This window comes from Meles meles, chromosome 12, assembly GCF_922984935.1.
Source record: "Meles meles chromosome 12, mMelMel3.1 paternal haplotype, whole genome shotgun sequence".
Classification (NCBI taxonomy): Eukaryota; Metazoa; Chordata; class Mammalia; order Carnivora; family Mustelidae; genus Meles; species Meles meles.
Genome location: NC_060077.1, coordinates 19,472,258 through 19,491,486, shown reverse-complemented (window position 1 = coordinate 19,491,486; position 19,229 = coordinate 19,472,258). Strand labels below are relative to the sequence as shown.

General features: G+C 50.7%; 1 protein-coding gene across 6 annotated transcripts in view; it reads left to right on the top strand.

Moving 5' to 3' along the window:
* Positions 1–6,711: 6,711 nt before the first annotated feature.
* STX2 (syntaxin 2) overlaps positions 6,712–19,229 on the top strand; it is a 31,975-nt gene continuing 19,457 nt past the window's right edge. For all 6 annotated transcript variants that reach the window (XM_046025539.1, XM_046025540.1, XM_046025537.1 and 3 more), the window contains exons 1-2: positions 6,712–6,967; positions 15,880–15,954. In XM_046025539.1, coding sequence (XP_045881495.1) covers positions 6,938–6,967; positions 15,880–15,954 — 105 coding nt within the window. In that variant the 5' untranslated portion in view covers positions 6,712–6,937. The remainder of the gene's footprint in view (positions 6,968–15,879; positions 15,955–19,229) is intronic.

The window sequence follows — 19,229 nt, the reverse complement described above, 5'->3', positions numbered from 1 at the left end:
AGTCACACAGATATTGGAGGAAAGATAATTCTGGGGACAGGGAATGGCCAGTGCAAAGGCCTTGAGGTGGAAGGCTGCCTGGAACTATCAGTGACAGCACGGAGTTATGTGGCTTGGAACGGAGGAGCAGCGGTGACGTGGGATCCCTGTGCTGACCATGTTTCTGCATGAACTCGGGTCTCAGAATTCAAGCAAGGAGCCTCTTGTCTTAAGAACAATGATTGCTTCTTTATCGCAAGAGGAACCTTCGAAACAGTCTGTTGACAGTCCAAGGTAGGACAGAATGCTCTCTATGAAAGAAACCTTCATTCTGTGTCCCATGTCACTTTAGGGGAGTCTGGTCCAAGAAAGAGGCTAAAAAAGGCCTTAAAAAAAAAACCACAGACATGGGGCACCTGGACGGCCCAGTCATTAAGTGTTTGCCTTCAGCTCCAATCATGATCGCAGCTTCCTGGGAGTGAGCCCCGTATCGCGCCCTGCTCAGCGGGAAGCCTGCTTCTCCCTCTGCCTGCTGCTTCCCCTGCTGTTCCCTCTCTCGCAGAGTCTCTCTGTCATAAATAAATAAAATCTTAAAAAAAAAAAAACCCACAGGTATCTAATAGAAGAGAACAGTTCTCAGAGGCTGACACAGCCCTGGGACCCTCCAGCCCACCATAGACCTATGCATCTGCATCTCTGTCTAGACATCAGCCATCTACACTTCCACATGTTTTCATTTGCCTTCAGATGGAGAGACTGAGCTCTAGCATCTACATACCAGGTGGTCTAGTAGCTAGGCAGCATCTCTGTCCATATAGAAAGTACCTGGTACCTATATCTGTAAGATGTATCGGTATTTATATATGGATGCCTATACCTGTACCTTTTAAAGTACATACATGAAGAATTCCAGTATAGATTTGTCACAGTGTATCTTTAAAGGTATACCTCTATTTAAATTTTCAGTGTATATGTTTTTCAGGGTTTCAAAAATTGTGGCACATTTTAAGTGTTGACTTTGAACAAACCGGCTCTTCTAAGACGTGGAAATCTCCGACACATAACGGTGCTATTTATAAGATAATGACAGGGTATACTGGGTTCTGGGGCTCCCGTAACAAAAGACCAGAAATGAGGTGCCTTGAAATCACAGAATCAGATTCTCTCACACTTATGGAAGCCTGAAATCGAGGTGTGGGCTGGGCCACGCTCTCTTTGAAGGCTCTAGGGGTGAGTTTATTCCAGGCTTTTCTCTTAGCTTCTGATATTGGTGGTGATCCCTTGCCATCCTTGGCTTTTGATGGCATCAGCCTGCGGTCCCCCGGACTATCACACAGCTTTCTATAGCCTTCCGTCTGTGGGTCTGTGTCTTAGTCTCCTCCTCCTCTTCCTCCTCCTCTTCTTCTTTTTCTAAAGGTTACTTATTTACTTATTAGAGAGAGAGAGAGCGAGCATGAGCAAGGAGGGGGGATGAAGCAGACTCTGGGATCCTGACCTGAGCTGCAGGCAGTCCCCTAATCAACTGAGCCACCCAGGCGCTCAGTCCTAATCTCTTCTGATGCCCGACCCCCCTCCTCCATCAACAACACCCCTTCACTTCCTGATGTCTGTAAAGACCTGTTTCCAAATAAGTTCCCAGGTACGGGGGTGAGGACTTCAGCGTATTTTTCTGGGGGACACCATTTAACCCTAACGCAAGGCTTATAAAAATTTTGTAGAATCGGGGCGCCTGGGTTGCTCAGCGGGTTATAGCCTCTGCCTTCAGCTCAGGTCATGATCCCAGGGTCCTGGGATCGAGCCCCGCGTCAGGCTCTCTGCTTAGCTGGGAGCCTGCTTCCTCCTCTCTCTCTCTCTCTCTCTGCCTGCCTTTCTGCCTACTTGTAATCTCTATCTGTCAAATAAATAAATCTAAAAAAAAAATTTGTAGAATCACAGTCTGCTTTGGTAGAATGCTCAACTGGGGCACAAGCCTCGTTTGCGTGATGTTTTCTTCGCTGGAGTCTTGACAGCGTGTCTTAGAGCTGCCCGGGTGTATCAGGTCACTTACACGGAGGCCAGGGAAGTGGCGGGACTGGTTGTCTTCCCACATTACTATCTGATTCACTTAATAAGTAACCTTCCAGGCTCGATAGATGTTGAGGTGTGTTTTAGCTTTTTTTTGCCACTAAAACCACGCGGCAGTTACTATCTATCTATGCATCTATGCATCCTGGGGCTTTTATAGCAAGTTTAGATTTCTCAAGAGGAATCAGTAGGTCAGGGATGCCTGGGTGGCTCAGTTGTTAAGCATCAACCTTTGGCTCAGCTCATGATCCCGGAGTCCTGGCTCAGGTCATGTTTCCGGGGTCCCAGGATTGAGCCCCGCATCAGGCTCCTTGCTCATCGGGGAGCCTGCTTCTCCCTCACCCACTCCCGCTGCTTGTGTTCTCTCTCTCTCTGTCAAATAAATAAATAAAAATCTTAAAAAAAAAAAAGAGGAATTAGTAGGTCAAATGGATGTGTATCTCTGTTTCTGCTTTCCCTAGGCATTGGGAAAATAGTGTCACACAGTAGTTTTTTTTGGTGTGGTTTTCTTTAAAAGATTTTATTTTTCAGTCGTCTCTCCCTGCAAGGTGGGGCTTGAACTCACAACCCCGAGATCAAGAGTTGTTGGCTCCTCCGACCCAGCCCACCAGGCGCCCCTGTCGCACTGCAGTTTTAATCAGCGTTTCCTGATGATCGGGGATATGTGTATCTTTTCCTCCCCGTGGGCTGACGTTTCAGCCCACAGGTCAGAAGGGACTGGTCTGGTGATAGTAGCCTTTCTCACGGATGACATCGGTACCAAACAAAGTCATTAGTCATCAGCTAGGAGGCATTTCATCCTGTTTCCTTTCCATTCACAGAAAGGAATGCATCAAATAGTTCTCTGAAAAACGGGCCAAGTGTAAGTCACGACGGGCACAGTCATGGCCCTCAGGGATGTCTGCCCTCCAGCCCCCTCACCTGTGACTCAGAGTCCCCAAAAGGGACCTTGCAGGGGTGACCAGCACCACAGACCCTGAGAGGGGACACTGTTCAGGACACGAGGCAGAGAACTGACCGTGGGCAAAACATGGAAGGGTGGGAGAGATGTGAGTGCCACGTGGAAGGGGAAAGAGCCGCCCCCCGCCTCAGGCGAGTGGTGACCCTAGGGGGTGGGAAAGGGGCTGAAACAGACCCTCTCCTAGAGCCCCCAGGAATGTCCAAATTGAGCCCAGAGAGACATCTGGCCCCGCAAAAGTAAGATAATAAATGTGTTGTTGTTGTTATTGTTGTTGTTTTAAGATTTTATTTATTTGACAGAGAGATCACAAGCAGACAGAGAGGCAGGCAGAGAGAGAGGGAGGAGCAGGCTCCCTGCCCAGCAGAGAGCCCGATGTGGGGCTCAATCCCAGAACCCTGAGATCATGACCAGAGCCGAAGGCAGAGGACCAACCCACTGAGCCACCCAGGCACCCAAGTATAGCCTATTCTAAGTTTAGTGTAATGATCAATTAAACAAGGCAACGGCATTTCCAAATACCTAAAAGCCTATCCTCGTTTCCAGTGACATTGCATTTGTAGGATCAAGCGGAGACAGTGAATTCTTCAACGTATGACCAGAGCAAGCACTCTAGGGGCAACACACAGTCCTTCTTCAGGAATCTGACTTGGAATGGATTTTTAAAATTTCCCCTCATAGGTCATTAAGTCCAATAAGGCACATTAATTTAGAATCACAGAATTTTAAAATAGGCAGGAACCTTGCTGGGTTCAAATCCAGACTCTTTGGCCTGAAGTTAGGTACCCTGCACTTTGCCATAACTTGCCCACCACAGTAATGAAGTTTACAATGGGTATGTACACTAAGCAAATTTTGTGGCATAATTTTTTCATTCACTTAACAAATATTTATTTAACAACTCATATGTGCTGGGCCCCATTCTTGGTGTTGGAGATAATTAGGGGGTAGCAGACAAAAATCCCTGACCTCAGTGGAGTGGACATTCCAGAGGAAAGAGACAGTTAATAAACAGCAAACAAAATACATATGCACAAGATGTACCTCATTAGAGGGTTGTAGGTGTTATGAGGGGGAAGAAAGGGTAAGGGGGTTTGGAGTGTGAGATGCGGGGTGCAGTTTTTAACAGGGTCATTGAAAAGATGTCATTGGATCAAAGTCTTGAAGGAAGTGAGGGACCAAGCTCCACAGATACCTAGGGAGAGAGCATTCAGACGGGAACAGCCAGTGCAAAGGGCCTGAGGTGAATGGGGCTGGCTGGGAGTGAATGGAGGGAAAGGCACTGGAAAATGAGACCCTGGAGGTACTGCGGATGGTCAGATGGTGCAGGGCCTCCCAGGCCACTGGGAGGACTCTGGCTTTTACTCCAAGTGAGTCAATAATTCACATATAAAAAGTATAAACTGTCCCATGAATCTGTTGTTACTGATGTACTCATGTACTGTAACCTCCTGAGTATTGGCTTACATTTCAGTGTACTGAAAAATCAGACATGCTGCAAGCAACTGTTTTTGTTTTTTGTTTTTAAGATTTTTATTTATTTATTTGACAGACAGAGATCACAAGTAGGCAGACAGGCAGGCAGAGAGAGAGGAAGGGAAGCAGGTTCCCTGCTGAGCAGACAGCTCAACGCGGGGCTCGAGACCCCGGGACCACAACCTGAGCCCAAGACAGAGGCTTTAACCTACTGAGCCACCCAGGTGCCCCCAAGCAACCATTTCTAATGGAGGAGTAAGTCATGAAAAATAAAAGCAGTGGCCTAGAGGAAATTTCTAGGCTACAGAGAAGAAAGTTGGAGACAGTGTGTTAGGCTGTATTATATTGCCCTTACTAGGAGTCTGTGGTCTCTATGGTTCCTACCTTGATTTCAGGAGGCACTGAGTTCTGTTCTGGCTCTACGAAGACACTTCTCACTCCCTGGGGACTAAGCAGATTGATTCACTCAGTTCCTGTAAACCAGAGACATATGGGTAAGGGAGGAAGGATACGAAGACCGGCAGTCGGCAAAGTTGTCCTACTCATTCTTTCATTCATTACCCGTAACATTCCTTGAAAAGGGACACGTGATACAGCATAGATGCCCCATCCAACAGGGGCTAAAGTCCTGATTTTAGTCAATGACTATTAGTTTCCTACTGTTGTCATGACAAATTATAAAAATCTAGAGCTTCTTTGAACAATACGTATTTATTGGCTTGCAGTTCTGGGGGTCAGAGGTTTGGGCTGCGTTCTCTGCTTTGGGGTTCAGAAGGCTGAAATCAAAGTGTCAGGGGTCACCTGTCATTGGGAGGCACCAGGAAGAATCTGCCACCAACCTCAAGCAGCATGTTGACACAGCACAGGTCCCTGTAGCTCAAGACCGAAGTCCCCATTTGCTTGATGGCTGTCAGGGGGCACCTGGCATCCTACCTTAGCTCCTAGAAGTCTGTCTTCAGTCCTGGTACGTGAACCCTACATTTCAGAGCCAGCGATGGAGTACGGACTCCATCCCACGGTGGGGAACTCTCTGTCCTCTCTGCCGCATCTCCTCTTCCTGCTGGAGTAAAGCCCTCCACTTCCGAGGGGCCAGGTGGTGAGACTAGGTCCACCCCCATAATCTGGTAAAGTCCATAACCTGTTACCATGAGGTACCATGGCCACGCTGCCTATATATGTACGTGACAGAGACAATGTGACAGAGTATGTACTATCCACATTTCATTCTTTCCCAGGCGGGGAAGAAAGCTCTGATTGACAATTCAACATTACCACATGAGTTGCTGCCCATGTTATGTGTTTAGGAGTAATAGAGGGCCGGGAGGAGAGAGCAGGCAGGGCCAGCACTGGCTGGAGGGAGCCAGTAGTAGTGCTGACTCACCTGCAGGCCCAGGAGGCGGTGGTCCCGGAGGGGCGTAGAGACCACGGGGTTCTGGGAACCGCAGGGTATGAGACACGGAGCATGGGAAACCATACAAAGCGGATTTTAAGAGTGATGCTGTGGTCACCTTTTACTGTTCTTTGGGATGCCTTGATCAGGACTGACCGTGGGCCTGCCTGTTTCTGAGGCAGGACGCACGCTGGACGCTCGGGTGCCATACTCAGGATCCAGGGGCACTCATGGTGGACATCAGCAGGTTTCCATGGAGGAGGTGCTTCCAGAAGAGCCTTTGTTAGGGTCATTCGGTGCCCGGGGCCTGTTCGCATCACCGCCCCAGGGGCCCTCCTCCAGCACCACATACGTCCCGGTGAGCGTCCTGGAGGAGAAAGCCCCTCCAGGGTGAGCGCATCCAAAGCTGCACCCAGCCCTCTTCCACAGCCTGGCTGAAATGCCCGCCAAAATGTTCGCGATCTTTAAAAATAATAAGTGTGAAAGCACAGAACCAAAAAAGCAAATCAAGAGGGGACAAAAGGCACATCTGGCTGACCGAAGACGCATAGGTGTACAACTCTGCCGGCCCCCAGGCCCCTGCCCCCACACAGACTCCCGCCCCGCCTCCCCAGGCCCGGGGCCCCCTCTCCAGGCCCCCACCCCGCCAGCCCCCAGCCCCCCAGACCCCCGTCCTGCCAGCTCCCAGGCCCCACCGCTTCCTCACGCAGGTCCCGACCTCCCCTCAGGCTCGCCCCCTCCCCGCCAGGCCCAGTCTGTTCCCCACCATGCAGGCCCCGCCTTCCCTTCATGCCCCGCCCCTCGCGGCCCGGCCCCGCCCCTCCGGCCGCGGCCTCACCGCCAAGGCTCCCGCAGGCTGCGTGGGCCAGGGTGCGGCGCGGCCGGGCATGCGCAGAGCGTGCAGGCGCGGTTGCCGTGGCAGCGCCGGCCCGTGGGGAGTGCGGTGGGAGGGCGCGGCGCGAAGCCGGCGACCCGCGGGCTGAGGCGGCGCGGCCACTGAGAGTCCGCGGCGGCGGGAGGCGGCGCCGGGCAGGCCTGGGCGGCGGGGCGAGGCGCCCGGACCCGTGGGGATGCGGGACCGGCTGCCGGACCTGAGGGCGGTGAGCGGCGGACGGGCGGCGGATGGGCAGCGGATAGCGGTTCGGGCCGGGCGGGGCGGGGAGGTGCGGGCGCCTGCGGGCGGGTGGGGGTGGGGGCGCCGGGGAGGATGGGACTGCGCGGGGGTGCCGCGGGGGCGGGCGGGACTGGCGGGAGGCGGGCGAGGGTCGCTGTCCCCACCGTGTCCTGGACGCTGCCCAACGAAAGGCGGGAGCGCTTGTCCCCTCGCGGGCAGATGGGGAAACTGAGTCTTTGAGAGCGCAGTTTGCCCGCGGGCGCGGGGCAGTGGCCGGGCCTCCAAGCCGCTTTCCTGAGCCGCTCGCTGCTCGCCGAGGCTGAAGGCCCTTCAGGGCATCAAACGCAGCACTTGGGACGACCAGAGCCCACCGAGCTGTGGTGGGTCCCCCCTCCACCCCCAGTGGGTGGGTGTGAGCGCCCGAGAGCAGGGGCTTGTGCCTGTGCCCAATGTCTGAGACCCGGGGTCTAACACGGGACCCCGCTCGTGGAAGGAGGAAGGCACACGAGGCCACCTGCCTGCGGGCGCCTGGCAGCCCCGGACGCTGGGTGAGCGCACGGACGCGGGGTGAGCGCACGGGCGGGTACGGAGCCCGCGGTTCCCCAGGGAGGAGCCGGCCTTCTGAGAACCAGGACCCCATGCTTGCCCTCTCTTGGCCCCGGTGCTCCCAGCTCGGGGCAGTGTGAACCCCCCAGCCAGTGGGCCTTGACTGAGTGAGACAGGGGAGCTCCCTCAGGAGCCGGGCGAGTTTTGATGCGTGTATTCAGGACGGCAGCTCGCCTGCTTGGGGACTGAGACAGCGGCAGTGGGACCAGACTAGCTGTTTATAAAATGTGCGAGACTTGAGACATTTTAGGCCAACGGTTAGTTATGACCTTTTCTTCTTTAAAGATGCAATTCATCAATGCCGAGTGGTTTATGTCTTGTATCACACTGCACAGGGAGAGCCTCTGCCCTGTGCTGGGCCCCCTGCCCAAGACATCCATTGCACGCAGGGAATGAACGTCTCTCCTTTGCTTCTAGAGTGCAGCTGTTTATGGGTCGTACTTAGGAAAGATCAGGGGTTAGTCCCTTGAATCATTACCTGTGTTCTGTGCATCCGATGAGGCAGCCTGGTTCTGGAAGGCAAAGGATGACTCTCCCTTGGGATCATAGAAGTTATGCTTTACCTTCATTCCTGGAGCCTTTCTTCATAGTGATTTTCTCCTTTCAGATTTGTTAATGGCGAAATAGTCTGATCTCTGCAGTTGAACATCTTGTTAAAAGTAGCAAATTACCACTGTCTCACCGGTAGAATGTCTTTTCTGTGCCATGAGGAGCTCAAATATTTGTTGAGTGAAGAAATGCTGAGTGCCTCTGAACAGGAGAATTGTAACAGTTTTAGCCAACAGAAAATCTCCGAATGGATGTAATACTGGGGAACAATAAGAAAAATCTGTCAGTAGACTATATAAAGAGCTATTCTTGGCTTGATTAACCAAAAAATAATTCGGGCAACTATTTACCACTGTTGAAGCCTATGTATACGCAGCTGTCTCTGCTGTAGGGTGAGGAACACTCATGACCCGTTTTGATCTAGAGTTTCAGAGCTAGCAGTGGCCTTCTCTAGTCCAGTACCATCCTGCTCTAGATCAAGACACTGAGCAATTGTAGAACAGACTGTTGGAAGTTTCTACTGGTGGAGTTGTCTAATCTTGGGCAAATTATTTTTAAAACTCTCAAAACCTTAATTTTCCTGAATATAAAATGGGGATAATAATATCTGTCTTGCTTACTAGTAGAAGGAGTTATGAAACATGAAATTATCTCTTGCGTGTGACACTCTGGGAGAAGGTGGGAGAAAATGCCATGTAATTATAAGTGCTATTAATATTTATTAGCTTTCTAATGGTTATAAAGGAAGTTATAAAAAGCAATTTTTATATAAAATATTTAAAATCTAGTATAAAATATTAATTTAAAATCGACATATTTAAAGTTTAATAACTTTTAATATTTAAAAGCTCATCTGAAAATTATCAGATCTAAAAGTCACACTTTTATTTTTCCTTAAGGAAATGTATCCTTTCCAAGTAGTTCTTGAATGAAGACTTGGATGTCCATACATGACCATGTTTCTAAACAGTTGGTGTTTTTTCCCTACCTAGGTGAATTTTAATTTGGTAGTTAACATGCCTTATCAATGATGTCCAAGCTGGTAAAACAGTTGTTTTGGGAAACCTCCAAAAAGTTTCCTTTATTAGCTGTTAGTGCTTTCTCCTGGTAAGATTACCACTGATAAGCCCTTAGAAAAGACTTAAATATTAGTGTGTTCAATACAATCCATCAAATTCAGGTTTAGCTACTTCTAATCAATGTTTCTTTTCTTGAGCAGCCAATCTCTTTGGGTGCAGAAAGTTTAAGTGACTTGTTCAGGATATCCTAGACTCTGACTCCAGAATGATGCGGTTTCTGATTTCTAGAAAGTAAAAGAACCATGTGTCCAAGAGACCCGTGAGTGCCAGGTCTCTAGGAGGGGGTGTGCAGGATGCAGAGAGGTGGGAGCACACATGGAGGCAGACGGCCGAGGTGGGAGGAATACCTGTTTTAGGACACAGGGACCCTAGATGTGTTATGATTGCCTTTTCAAAAAAGTTTGTGTACGCAAATGGACGTATTCCAGTTAAGAGTAGAGAAACTATGATTTTAACTGTGGGTATTATTTACAGGATAATAAACACAAACACATGGTCATTCTGTGTCTTCATTAGTAGACCTAAGGGAAATGAGAAAATGAGTAATTTTAATCCCTGATTTAGGGTGTAAATATAGTTTATTAAAGGGCAGGAAAAACTGCGCAGATATTTTGAAAGTTATTTTTTGACAGCTCCGCTTGCACGTTATAAAGATTCAGATTCCCATTTGTAAAATAAAACATTTTTTCCTAAATACTTCACTGACACTTAAAATGCTAAGAATTTTATAGTGTATTTATCATTTCCTGTATGTGTATGTTTATAGTTTAGAATATTATGGTATATTTAGTTCTGCTAACTTTTTATATTTCATTTGTCGAAACTGTTCCCTCAGTTGGAATCTATGGGTTCTCTGTTCTTAACTGTCACAAATATGTTCGTTTGTAGGCATGATGTGTGTTTTTAAGACAACAAAACTTCGACGTTTCCACAGATCAATTTTTGTTTTTGACCTCAAGTCTCTTGTGAATTTAAGGAATAGAAAACCCAAGAGAACCAGTTCATGAAAGCCAGTTCATAAAAGGGTTTCCTCTTTGGTGCACACTTTCCCTGGGCTGCATTGGTCCCCTCATTGTCTGCTGTTTCCGAGGTGGCCTCCCTCTTCCCTACCTTTATGCGTGCTGCTCCCCACGTCCCCCCCTTCTCTGCCTGTCTGTCATGCTCTCGTGGTCTCAGCGCATGCAGGCATCACCCCTGGGAAGTCTTCCTGCCCGGCTCTCTTCTTATGTCCCCAGAGGTGGCTGTCCTCCTGTCTCTGAGCACCAACAGTCCTGTTTCTTCCAGACTCTTCACCCTTTCCACGGCCGACTGGTGTGGCCAGTTGTGCTTGGAACTGCTGGGTTGAACTGGTGTGTTTCCGTTTCAAGATCCCATGGTAAGGAAAATGGAGATGACAGTGGAATGTGTTGTTCTCAAGGCTCTTTGGGGTGCAAAGGACAGAAACCCATTAGCTACAACAGAGAAGGGAGGAGATTTATTCAAAGTAGAATGGTGGTGCCTCAGAACTGAAGGGCAGAACGTGCTACCTGATCTCCTGCTGTGGGGCGGGACCAGAGACCACAGGTAATGCCCCTGTCCAGGTCACACCTGCTTTGTCTCAGCCCTGTGTGCATCTCTGCTGCTTGTGTCCTCTGTCCTCTCCATCCGCACCTCAGTCTCCTCTGCCTTCTGTTCATTTGCTCAGCTGATCCCTCTGAATGGGACCCTGGTGCAGGAGCAGTGAGAAGGCAGATGGTGTCCTTGCTGCCCGGCCACTTGTGGGGGACAGGCAGGAATGAGTAAATTCCTGCTCTGAGGGAAATAGAGCAGGGAGGATGGCTGTGGGTGGGCTCCTTGGGGCCGGAATGAGAAGGAGAAGCCAGCAGGGGTGCGGACCAGCAGAAGGGGACAGAAGGGGACAGCAGGCCCCGAGGCTTCAAGGTGGGGACAAGTTGGTGTGAAGGACAGAAAGAGGGCTAGTTTGTCAGAGTCGTTGTGAGAGATAAGGAGAAACCTTTAAATAGGTCATGGGGAGAAAAAGAGTCAAATTGCAGAAATGTCTCTGCAGTAGGGTTCTGTTGATGTAAAGTCTAAGTACCTGTAAAAGGTCTGTGTAGTATTCAGAGTGGAGACAAGCGCTCAGGCAAATACAACAACGAGAAAAGACGTGACATTCTGCCACAGGGCGTCAGCTGTAGGAACGTAAACGCAGCAGGAAGGCACGTCACATACGGATGCCAGTAGATGGCTTTCCCTGTAATCAGTTACAGGCGTTCTTTGCTTTTACTTAAGTGATCTGAGTTAATGTTTTCTAGCATCAAAGGTACCACTGCTGTATGTGTTTCAAGAAAATGTAACTTACGTGCCCACAGTTACTATCTGTGCAAGGCCCTCGCGTCTCTGCACTGGAGAAAGGAGCCAGTGTTCTTTCCAAGTCCAGATTCTGCTAACTTGGGATAGTTCGGCTTCTGTTGAAATCTAAACAGCATTCCAGTGGTGGGTTATTCTTGTCTGTTGAGGAGTCCTTGAGCATGGACACTGCTCCGTGTCTGCTCCTGACAGTGGTCACTCAGGGAGAATTTTGTTTTTTATACGCTGCTTTGAGGGAGGCCTCTTTTAAAATTTAACAGAAACGGAATGTTGATGTTTGAGTGTTTATCTTGCACTTTGACACTTTGGAAATCAAGCCCGTCACACTGGAGAGTATTCCCACTGCTTTTAGTAAGTGCTGTGGCAGGAGTTGTTTCGTTATTCAGGGTAAAGCCACGGCCAGGGCTGGGTCAGGGCTCGGACTCCACTGTCCTGGCGGGAGGGACTGAAGGAGGCCCTCCAGTGAGTAGCAGTGTTCTGTCTGCGGGGTCTCGCTTTCCCCTTTCCCTTCCTTAGGAATGGAGGACCTAAGACAGTGATGGAGTCCATCTCCAACTACCTGATAGCTTTGTGAATTCCCATTAGAGATAAGAAGTAGAGGTAAAGGTTGTAAATTAAGGATAAAGAAAGGAGACGATGGGGCGCCTGCGTGGCTCAGTGGGTTAAAGCCTCTGCCTTTGGCTCAGGTCATGATTCCAGGGTCCTGGGATCGAGCCCCGCATCGGGCTCTCTGCTCAGCAGGGAGCCTGCTTCCTCCTCTCTCTCTGCCTGCCACTCTGCCTACTTGTGATTTCTGTCTGTCAAATTAAAAAAAAAATATATATATATATATATATATTTAAAAAAAAGAAAGGAGACGATAGAATGTATTCCAAGTCCTCTGGCTCTTTCATGGTTGCAGGCAGAGAGGGCAGCCCCTCGCCTATACAGCTGGCCAGAGATCAGGGGTGTGGCACGGGTCAGAGGGTGGAGGCAGCATTGGGCTTCCTTGGTCCAGTTTGCTGGTGGGCGCTGTGCATGTGCTGCAGTCAGCATCCAGCGTGGAGGTGTGGTAGTGATGTGACGTGCTCCCCACAGCGGGTGAGGTCGGGAACTGTGTCCCCGAGCACCGCAGTGGGTCACTGTGTCTCCTGGAATGGCAGCTGGAGTTTTCTGTGGTGTGAAGCCACCGGCAGGCGTGTTCTCTGTGGGATTCACCCGGGTGACCTAGTGCCGTGGAGGTGGGGGTGTGTGGGTGAAGCAGGACCGATTGCAGGGAGATGGTGGTTGAACCATGTGGTGGACGCACTCAAGGCTCGTTGTCATATTCCTTTTCCTTGCACGGCTTTGCAGCGTTCCCCGGCGTTCCCTAGCAGGGAAAACCAAAGCGCCCTGTGTGAGTCTGCAGAGACTTTCAGAGCTGAGAGATGGGAGCGGCCCTGCGAGAGTCTGGTGGGGCGGACACCTTTCTCATCTCTCTCGCCCCGGGCCACAGTTGGAACCCCCGCACTCACTCCTAAGTCAAGTTCACGTCCGTTCACAGGAAGCCAGCTTGATGCTGTTTCAGTCTTGCTCCTGACTCAAGTGGGACGTGACGTAACTGTTTCCTGCTGAGACCCCGCCTTGGAGAAGGGAAGACGGATAGCCACCGTAGGGCAGTACAGGGCCAAGTCAGGATGAGTGGGGTGCAGAGTACACTTTGGGAAGCGATGGGCAAGGCTGCCGCCGGGAGTCCGGAGGAGGGCCTGATAGCCGGCTCCGTCTGCAGCGGAGGACCTCTGGGGAAGCTCCTTCCTCTGAGGCGTGGATGGAGAATTTTCAAGAGCGAGGGCATTTGGACTCACATCGACAAGGGCAGCCCCTCTGTTCTCGGTGCCTCGGCCTCTTCCTGGCAGCATGGGGACAGTAGAGTGAATGGGACCATTGGCCGAGTGTTGGAGCTGGTGGTAAAGAGCAGCTCTTTGTGGCCAGAGTCAGCATGGAGGACTTGTTGATGATGGGCTTTGTAAAGTGGGACAGATTGGGGGGGGGCACATGCTGGTCCAGGACTGCTTAGCTCTGAGGACCTGTGCACAGCCCTTCACCATGTGGTTCGTGTTCCAGCTTGTGACGTGGCAATGCAGACCTGGGCCGTGGGTGGTGGTTGGCGAGGGTGCTTCCCGCAGCCCTGGGTGCACCAGCAGCAGCGCTCTGTCTCTGCGAGCCAGGCCCGCGGTGGGGTTGAAGTACCCGTGGCTCCCCTTGACATCCGTTGCAGTGGCGTGCTTGCCGGTGCCCCGGCTCAAGTGCTGCTCTACTCACAGCCGAGACTAGAATGAGCCGATGACACAGCCCTGTGAAACAGAGACCCTTTCCGTCACACAGGGGGACGGAGGTGCTTACAACCTGTCTCTGAAGGAGGTGGGGCCGGGAGAACCCATGGTTCACAGACCAGGAGACAGACCTCGGAGGTTCAGGTGCTGCTGGGGAGCAGTCTGGAGCCCACATCTGGGGGACACGGCTTTCCTGCTGTGTCCCTTGTTCCCAGCGAGGTTCACAGGCTGAGGTCTGGGGTTATGCCTTCTACGTCTGCTTTCCTAGGGGCACATTTCAACTCGTAACACTTGTTCTGTTAACACAGACAAACCTAGCATTGTCAGTAGCCCTCATCCAGGCGTCTTTCTCAATAGCTGTCATCATGTGAGAGCAAGGTGGTGGCTCCGTGTGACTCAGGACGCTAAGGGGAGTCAGGGCACAGGGAACAAATAGGGTCATCAGAGTGTGCAGTCGCGCCTGTCTGAGAGGTGCCAGTGGGTCCCTCCAGCGAGAGAGAGTGTGTGCAGGCTCATGCTGGTGGTGCTTCTGCTTCCTCTTGCCCACTGCCTCCCTGGTCCTGTCCTGCTGGTCCCGCCCTGCTCCTCTGGTCCCCGCACACAGTGTCCCTGTGATTAGGGCTTCCTCCCATTCTCCTTCCGCAAGCTGCTCCTCTGAGCGAGCTCTTCCTCTCTATCGTAGAGAAACCTCTCTTTTCCCTTTGCTTCCGCCAACAGACGTGGCTTATCTTCGCCCAGAAGAGGCCCCAGGCTGAGCGAGGTGACCTCCAGAGATCTCCTCAGGGCGGTGACAGAGTATTGGTGACTCTTAGGCTAAATCTCCTGACTTTCGTGAGGGCCCCGGATGGTGCAGAGGGAAGGCCTCCTATGTTTTCTTAAACATTTATGAACTTTGCAGATGTTTCTTAGCTAAATTCTAGTAGAATTTTGTCTGCAAGTTATTCCTAGGCTGTAGATCAGTAAAGCTGCAGTGCAGGCGTGGAGTGGGTAACGATTTCCATTTTGCTAAGGTTCTGAGAATTCCCGAAACCCACGGCCGCCTCGGCTTCTGCAGGGCTCATCTGATGTGTCCTCAGGCACATGGTTCAGAGCCATTCCCCCCACGGACTTTCTGGTAGGTTTTCTTTCCTTGTCCTGCAGTCCCGCCAGCCCCACTAGGGGATGCTGCAGACACGCCTTTGATGCCCGCAGTGAGCCGCGGAGCAGTCCCCTGAGCTGGCAGAGCTCTGCACATGTGCTGTGCACGGCTGCCTTCCTAGGGCTGGCTTCCGCTGTACAGGCTTAGCCTCCCTGGAAAGTGGCTCTTCACACGGGGTCCCGGGACCAGCAGCGGCAGGAGACTGTGTCCGATGTATTAGAGTGTTCAGAGTGCTCCACCCTGACCTGGGGAGTCAGAGACCCAGCCTTCCCACGACTCTCCTGCACCTCAAGTTTGAGAACTGCCCTAGAATGTTCTCTGATGGGATTTAAACATTCAGAGCCTGATTGCTGGTGTAGCATCCCCCGCTCTTTCCAGGGGTCAGGACAGTTGCTTTCCTTCTTCCTAGTAAGTGTTTCCTTATTAGAGTGCCCACTGAGTGTTTGTGGGCGCCCCTGGGAGTCACTCACATAGGGAACAGTGAGGACCGCTGGCTGCTACAGGTGCAAGTTCCTTGAAAACTGTGTGCTTTAGAAAAGTTAGCCCGTGCTGTCAGCATTTTCCATCTTTATAGAAAATATGCGGTACGAGGGGTTCACTTCTTGAGGATAAAACTTGGTGGGTCATGTTGACTTCCGTGGTGCAAATGAGCAGCTCCTTGTCACCAAGTTCTGGGAAGTCCCACCATTGCTTCCAGGAGGCGGCGGTGCTGCCCACAGGGCTGTCCGCTGCCTCCGCCCGCCCCACCAGCCAGTCCTCAGTCTGTCGCAGACAGCTCTGGCTTGTTAGAGCTCCCGCTCCAGTCGGTCGCTTTTCTCTTGGACCATGTGGGCCTACATGAACATTTCTAAAATCTGAATTTTCCTTTTTATATTTTACATTTTAGTGTAGAAAAGATGATGATGGGGACACAAGTGTTGTTGTTGAAAAGGACCATTTCATGGATGATTTCTTCCACCAGGTAAGAGCCATTGGATGAAGCCCAGCTAGACTTTCTTCTTTAAACACAGTTAGAGTAACTGTGTGTGTGTGTGTGTGTGATATTTGAAATAGTACTAAATGTAACATTTGCAAAAGTTGTTTCTGTTGACTTACGTTCTCTAGAATTTTTCATGCCCTGAACATACCTGGTTGTATTGAGCCATTCTTCCTGGTAAGAGGCTTGGGGAGGGGCTGCTGGGAGTGGTGGTTTGCAGCGGTGGAGCCCCAGGTCCCCTGTCCTCCCCAAGGAGGAGCTCTACACTCCCGCCTTGGGTGGCGCTTCTCTCAGTGTGGAGCTGGGGCGGGGAGATAGCTCCTCTGTGGCCAGGCTGCCTCTGGGAGACCTGCCACGCCCTGTGGTAGGCCTGTGTCTCACAGATCCTCACCCCAGGACCTCTGGTGCTCTCCAGACTGAGGGCCCCCTTGTCCTTTAGAGAATGGCATGCCAGTCCTGGTGGCAGGGGTGCCCCTCAGCTGATGCGTGCACAGGATACTACTTCTCTTGTTTCTCCTGGAACAGCAGCGGGTCCCCAGATGGTGACCGTATGTGTCCAAGAGCTCTTAACTCAGAAATATTTCTGAGATCATTGTATGCATCTTCAGTTCCTCTGCTGAAAAGCGTAATGCGTGAACAGGTATATAACTGTGGGAACACTGCCATCCATCAACTTGGCCTTTCTCCGAGGTATCGGCCCTGGCCCAGCAGCCTGGGACCACGTTCCCTGCAGCTGACCGCGACCCTTGTTTGCTCCCATGGGTTTGCTGCAGCACCTTTCCTCTCCCTCGTAGCTCCCCAAGGCTGGTTCTGGGCTTAAACCTAAGTTATATTTGACCAAATTTTCCACGATTTCACATTTTTGAATTTGAGTCACAGAACAAATATTTTGATTTTGTTAAACATGAAGAAACATGTCCATTATTGTTATTTAATGATGAAAACTGCCCTTGCACGGTTTGGTGTGGTTGTGTGAACCTGGTCTAATAGTGTCATTGGCTCTTGAATGCACGGACAGTCTGAACGGGCCTGTAAGTGTGCAGATTTGATTAAAAAAAAAAAGTAATATATTGGGGTGCTTGTGTGGCTCACTCAGTGAAGTGTCTGCCTTTGGCTCAGGTCCAGATCTCAGGGTCCTGGGATCGAGTCCCACATCCGGCTCTCTGCTCAGCGGGGAGCCTGCTTCTCCCTCTGCCTCTGCTCCTGCTCATACTTGCTCTTGTGCTTGTTCTCTCTCAAATAAATATAAATAAAGTCCTAAAAGTGTACTGTTTTAATACAAATATATGAAAAGTTAGCAGTTTTCAGAGTTTGCTGAATACCTAGGATTAGCGTAGCCATGGGGTTTCTGGTATTTATGATGTTAGCTCCTGATTGTACCTACTGGGAAAACCATGAAAGTCATTGTTTGATACAGGGACTCACTTTATTTTTTTTATTTTTTTTAAACATTTTATTTATTTGACAGAAATCACAAGTAGGCAGAGAGGCAGGCAGAGAGAGAGGAGGAAGCAGGCTTCCCGCGGAGCAGAGAGCCCGATGCGGGGCTCGATCCCAGGACCCTGGGATCATGACCTGAGCCGAAGGCAGAGGCTTTAACCCACTGAGCTACCCAGGCGCCCCTACAGGGACTCACTTTAAAGTGCAAAGCAGTTACGATATTGCATTTCCTGGTTTCCCTTTGGAAATGAGAACCTCTGTATTGTCTTGACTTTACCTACTCACTCCGTGAAATTATTTTTATATTTTACCCCCTTTACCTGCTTAATTCTTCCATGCCAGTTCCTTGTGAAGATGTAGTTCTTAAAGACTCTCCTGGTGTTAATGAAATGTTGCTGTTATGTCTGACAGAAGACTCATATACCGCAGACCTGGCTCTTGGTTTCTGGGAACCACATGCTGACCCCGCTTGGCTGTGGCACCCCAGAAGTGTGAGAACGGTGTGTGGGCTCGGGGACAGCAGAACCCAGCAGAAGTTAGGTTCTCACTTGTTAAATAGTTGTTTAATTTCACAGTTAAGCTTTGTGGAGTGACTTCTTAGACAAATAGACAACGATATTGTTAATAACAAACTTGTTTTTAGAGAATGGCATTCAGATCTTAAACATCACACAGAATGTTGTAAAAGATAGGATTTTGCACCTGGCTGGTGTTTGGTTAAGAACTTAGGATGGTGCCCTACTGGGTGGCCAGGGAACATCCCCTTTATGAAGGTGATTTGTAAGGGACAGAAAGAGACCCCACGCTGTGTCCCACCTGGCTGTCGGTGGGAGTGGGCACCACCGTGACTACGGCGCTGCCCCCTGGCACTGTGTGGGGAGCGGGACAGCCTCCTTTCCTTTCTGGGCCAAACTAGGGCCGCTGTTGGAGAGGCTGAGGGGCTGTCTACTACAGAACTCTGCGGGGGGCCAAATGGTGTCTTTTCTCCTGATGACTATAGTTTCCTGCAGAGCATCGCCGGATGTGTTTATACCTTCGTGATGAACTAGCAGACGTTTTAAAAGAATCAGCTTTTACTTTATTAATTGTTTTCACGCATGAAGCCCATAAAGTCCTACAGAAATTATGTGTGGCTGGAAATCACCGCCCCCCCCCCCCCCAGGCCCCGTAGTAACGGCCGTGCTCCCTTCTCGGAAGGCAGCGTTCTGTGTTACCCTCTCCTCCAACACTTGGGTTTTCCAGATGTGCTTTGCAGCTGGGCCCTGGGGCCTCTGAGGAAGCCAAGAACCCTTCACGGAGTCCATGTGGTCAAGACCATCTTTATAGTGATACGAAGTCCTCCTTTCCTCTCATTCTCTCACGAGTATGTGTGTGGACTTAGTCTCTCCTCGCTGCTGTCACAAATTAGCACAACCGAGTGGCTTCCCCCGACTTGCATTCATCATCAAGCAGTCCCCGCTGGACCTGAAACGAGCCTGCCGGCAGGGCTGGCTCCTTCCAGAGGCTCCAGGGAAGAGGCTGCTCAGGTTGGCACACTCTGGTCTTCTAGATTTGACCCTCCGCCTCCTTTTTGTGAGGAGTCCTGTGGCTGCTTGGGGGTGACTCAGACAATCCAGGATAATTTCCCATCTTAAGACTCTCAGCCCCATCCGCAGAGTCCCCTGTAAGGGGACACTCATGGGACTGGGATGTGGGCTACTGCCACAACATGCAGTGGTTTTGTAATTACTGTTTTAAAACAAATCAGTAAATATTTAAGCTCTTTTTTTGGTGTGATAATTATGGATGCATGGATCCATTTGGATAAATCTCGCTGGTGA